Source organism: Lutzomyia longipalpis, chromosome 4, assembly GCF_024334085.1.
Source record: "Lutzomyia longipalpis isolate SR_M1_2022 chromosome 4, ASM2433408v1".
Taxonomy (NCBI): Eukaryota; Metazoa; Arthropoda; class Insecta; order Diptera; family Psychodidae; genus Lutzomyia; species Lutzomyia longipalpis.
Window position 1 is genome coordinate 15,671,251 of NC_074710.1, and position 4,885 is coordinate 15,676,135.

General features: G+C 33.8%; 1 protein-coding gene across 1 annotated transcript; it reads right to left on the bottom strand.

Annotated features, from left to right (window-relative positions):
• Positions 1 to 882: 882 nt before the first annotated feature.
• On the bottom strand, positions 883 to 3,117 carry LOC129794549 (sodium-coupled monocarboxylate transporter 1-like). Its single transcript, XM_055835304.1, has 6 exons — positions 2,963 to 3,117; positions 2,652 to 2,895; positions 2,279 to 2,442; positions 1,548 to 2,112; positions 1,204 to 1,403; positions 883 to 1,138 (listed from the first exon to the last, which is right to left on the bottom strand). The coding sequence occupies exons 1-6, from the start codon at positions 3,115 to 3,117 to the stop codon at positions 883 to 885; spliced, it is 1,584 nt and encodes a 527-aa protein (XP_055691279.1).
• Between the last annotated feature and the right edge of the window lie 1,768 nt (positions 3,118 to 4,885).

The window sequence follows — 4,885 nt, forward strand, 5'->3', positions numbered from 1 at the left end:
CGTGATAAAAAGAACACATGTTTCAATGTTTCACTTAGAAGCGAAAGGGTTTAAAAGGGTTGTCTTTTACTAAATTTTTTAATGATCTAATTTTTAGCCTCATTTTCCTTCATTATTTATTGATTTTCTTTGGAAATTTTCAAAGCATATTGGAATTTGTTTGGCCAATTATGTAAAATCGTGACATTTGGGTGTAAAATTGATATTTTTCTTTATTTTTTCTCCCAGAAAAGCGAATAAAATTAAAAAATTTTACTGATTAAAATGAAATATTTAACAGATTAGCTTTTACATGTTCTCCTGATTAAAATAAAATATTTTCTTGACACAAAAAAATATTTACTGATCAAAAGAATTATTCCCATTATTGGGATATTCCTCTCACGGCAAAACACCTGCAAATTGAAATTAATTTAATTTTGTTACCCCCTCAAAGAAGCTTCTTCTTCGGGATTTATTTTGTACATATCTTTCTTGACAATACCGAAGGGTGGATGATGGATAAAAATTCATTATAAATGTCTCCTTCCTATTGGCATTAAAAAGGCATTCACCTTCTCTCTGAAGCATAAAGATAATCGAATGATTTTCTCCAACAAAAGGTTTTTCTGTTGAATTCAATAAAAACTCAAACCTTCAGGGAAATTTTTTCTCCTTTTTTTTTCTTCAACGATTTGAGATAAATAAGTAATAACAGAAAAATTAAGAGTCTTATATAAAATTTATTTTTATTATAAATTAACATTTTCTAAAGGAATATAAAAGATTAATTATCAGTCTAATGGAACTTTGCCCTTAATTTTTTTTGGGGCGAATATTAAAAATTAATTCTTCACGTGGATTTCTCCAGAAGGTCAAGAACAAGAAAGTTTATGCAGCTTTTTATACGATTGGATATTCCTTAGAGTAGTTAATTAGTAGATCTGTTGATTCAGTTGTAACTGAATCTGAAGGACTCTTCGGTAGGGAATTGTCCTTGGAAGATTTTTCGGAGCGCCAAATGAGTGAAGCATCAACGGAATCAGGAGCATTTCCTCCCAAAAAGAGTTTTGCAATGAAAGCCATAAGGATCGTTGTGATGACTCCTATTGCAGGATAGTACAAATAGGATATTCTATGTAGGAACATTACGTCTGACCTAGAAAAATCAGAGAACGTTAATTTAACAAAATCTTAAGAAGATTTTTAATATTTTATCCTTACTTTGCAACAGCTACTGTTAAGCCTGATGCAAGACTTGATGGAAGGTCTGACGCAACGGTTACGTTAAACATTTCTTGGCATCCGCTCGTGTTAAATGGTTTCGTTGCAAAAACCAACTCTTTTGCTCCAATAGCTGCATTGGCTGAGAAGCTGATCCATCCAACGAGAGCTAGGCTACATACTCCACCAATTAAGGTACACTAAAAGCATGAATTAATACAAAAAAGTTAACAAGACGTACAACCTGCTCTTACGCTTTAAAATTACAGACTAAACCTTACCGTTCCGTTTATGGAGGGAAAGAAGATTCCAATCGCAAATACACCCATCATAGTTCCACTCACAATACTCTCCGTACTTAAGCCGAATTGATTAATTGTATCGGACTTTTCGATAATTGAAAGGAAGAGTATAGGTAGGAGACCAAATACAACAACCACACTTCGCATGATGATACTCTTTGAACGTGCTGTGAGGTTGCCTCTGTAGAAAGTCTTGCAGAAGTCTTCCAGAGTCACCGCTGCTAGACTATTTAGTAAAGTTGAAATACTACTCAGGGCTGCACTAAACATCCCTCCAATGAAGATTCCCGATAAGCCTGGGAGGGATTTGTTGAGGAGAACAACGAAAAAGGGGAGGATTTGATCATTAGCCTGAATCATTCCTGCTGATTTGGGATCGCAACTACTGAAGAATGCCGTTAAAATGGTTCCTCCGAAGAAGCCAATTGCAAAGATTGACCATATTAGGCAGCCATAGAACCAGCAAGCTTTCTTAGCCTTCGGGAGTGTTGGGAGTGACAGAAAACGCTGCAGAGATGGTTGATTGCAGAATGTGTACATTATTATCCAAATTCCACCAAAATAGAGGGACCAAAAGGAATTGCGAATTGTTGGATCTGGAGTAAGTCTATAAAAAGATGAAGAAATTGGTTTTAACTTTTGTCTGATCTGAGCCTGATCTACGCCTAATCTGAGTCTGATCTACGTCTGAACTACGCCTGATCTGTGTATGATTTACGCCTGATCTACGTCTGCGTTCTGACGGTTTCTAACGATTTTTTCAAAATACTCACGTTGGAAATTCAAATCGTTTTGCTTCGTAAGTTTTTTGGAAAATCCCCATGAAACCAATGTCTTTGGACATGTTGATGTATCCTAGAGCCATGACAACAACAACGGATCCAATCATTATAATAGCTTGGAAGACATCAGTCCAAATAGTTGCTCTGTAGCCACCCTGTTAAAATTAATTAGAAGGAATTTATTTTAGAAGAATAAATTCGAGATTTTGAAGGATTTGTATACTAACCAAGCATGTATAGAAGATAACAATGAAAGCTAGAACATAGCAGGAAGACTTGACATCAATACCAGTCACTGAAAATCAAAGAAGCTAGTTTGTAAGAAATACTTTTCCAAAAAAGTAGCAACTAAAACGAATCCTACAGATCCAAACAGCCTAACTCGTCGGTCGAAGCGCATCTCCAAGTATTGGTACATCGACGTAATTTCCATTGCATGAAACACAGGCAGGACATACTCACTGAAGATGTAGGCAGTGAGTAGGACAGTTAGCACGAGAAATGTAAAACTACTCCCGTAAACGTACATTTCCGTTGAGAAGCCTACTAACGTCAAGGCGCTGAATTTACTTGCAAAGAGACTTATGCCAACGGGTATAACTGATAATCTGCAATAACAGACAATACTTTAATTAATTCTTATTCTTGAACACTTTAAACCTTCACGGAACTAACTTTTTTCCCGCCATCAGGTATTCTAGCTCATCTGTATTTTTGCGATTCCTCAAACCATGATAGATACCGATTCCAATTGAAATTGCAAGTGTTAAAAATACTAAACTGTAGTCAATTGCACCAAAGGCACTCTCAATGTCTCCTAGTCCGATCATTTTCTTCTTGAGCGTGAAACTAGACTGATGTTAGGGCACATCTGGTGGTGGGCTTATATCTGATTTAATTATTTTTTTTAGTTAGTTTTATGAGCTATTAATTGCCTAACAATTAAGGCTATAAAACTGTTTATGACATTGTGTGTAAAGTCTATCTATGAATGAGAGTTAGATCTGTGAGATCATTACTTTATTATCTTTTTTGTATTTTTATAGGTTTTAGGTAGATTAATTATGACGATTTTTACCGCAAGTGACGTCACTGTACATAGAGTTGTTTTCGTATTTACTATATTTTTGATGACGAAAGCACCTTTGGCCTTTAATTAATTTTCTTATAGTCAATGAAAAGAGAAATGAGGTAAACTGTAGTTTTTGGGGGTTTTTCATTTTAAGAAAATAAATCTACGATGCTTTTTAATTACAATAAAAATGAGGGAATACAATGGAGGCGCCTGGTTGTTGTATAAATCAAATTTATATTATTTTAAAAATAATTAATTAATAAAAGTTCATGAAGCTGCGTTGTAGTAACTTGACGTATCCTTTTCACTGCTAAATCAATGAAATTTTTAGACAAAGTATTAAAGTTCATTTTCCCACTAGATGACATTAGTTTGGTGATTGATTAAAAGTTGTTTCGTTAATGTTGTTCCTGACAATAATTTATAAGTCAAGTGATTTTGTGGAAAAACTCCTGTTTAAATTTTCTTTTAGCTGACACTTGTTTACACTCTAATTTTCAAACTAGATGTCGCTTGTTTGACAATTTAGAGCTCTTTCAATATTAGGAAATTTTTATGTATTTTTATTGTTTTATATTACCTTCTTCTCCTTTGAAAATCCATATATTTTACCAATTAACTAAAGTTGCAAGTACGGTGAAGGTATTGTTTAGTCACTAGATGGCGCTAGTTGAACAACTCTAGGCCCTTAATCCTTACGCATTTAGCTCATAAGCATACCTTAATATGTAATCTTGGTCATTTAAATTAAAACACACACGAGTTAAAGAAAAGAAAAATTAACCACAAGAAAAGACCAAGATTCAAGACAATCTGATATTTTCTCCTTAGATGGCGCTAGTTTGAGGATACTTCTGAATGCCAGTGAGACACATTTAAGACATTTAATTTTTATCAAACTACTTTTTGCAAAAGAAATGACGATAGTTTGATAAATATAATCACATTTTATGCTTTTCAAACTTTTAGCAAACAGATATTTTCACAGTAGATGGCGTCAGATAAGCAACTATTCATTTAAAATCAATGAAATTTTTAAACCAATTCATGCAATACTCTCGTTGTGGCTCATTTTAAGCCTTTCGTAGCCACAAAATCGTTAAAATCTCAATCAAAATATTTTGTGGCCCCAAAATCAAATCCATTTACCGTCAAATCTTCAAACCATATTTACATCCAAACTCGCAGGCACATTAATAAGGAGCTTAAGTATTGCATTTTGCACATAAAAGGCGCATAAATGGGGGATTAAAAAGGCACAATATGACAGCGAAAAATAACACAAAACTCCAGAGGTTTATTCGGCAACAAATGGTGGGTGGGAAAGAAGTAGAAAAAAAAAGCAAATGGAATTTGGAATAATTTTGAAAGTCTCTTTTTGGGGGAGATGATGAAAAATTTGTCATCAAGAGGCGATTAAATAAAAATATAAAATTTATATTTTTTTTGTAAAATATTTCCGTCTGTTGTATTTGGATGTTTTTTTTTTTCTTTCCTCTTTCCTTATTCGGTACACCTTCAGA

What these genes read in the sequence shown, in the direction of transcription:
- LOC129794549 (XM_055835304.1), bottom strand. Translation starts at nt 3,117, where the DNA reads ATGATCGGACTAGGAGACATTGAGAGTGCCTTTGGTGCAATTGACTAC. An exon ending in TACCTGATGGCGGGAAAAAA is followed by an intron (nt 2,896 to 2,962) that starts GTTAGTTCCGTG and finishes CTGTTATTGCAG; the next exon opens with ATTATCAGTTATACCCGTTG. An exon ending in GCTTAAGTACGGAGAGTATT is followed by an intron (nt 1,404 to 1,547) that starts GTGAGTGGAACT and finishes TCATGCTTTTAG; the next exon opens with TGTACCTTAATTGGTGGAGT.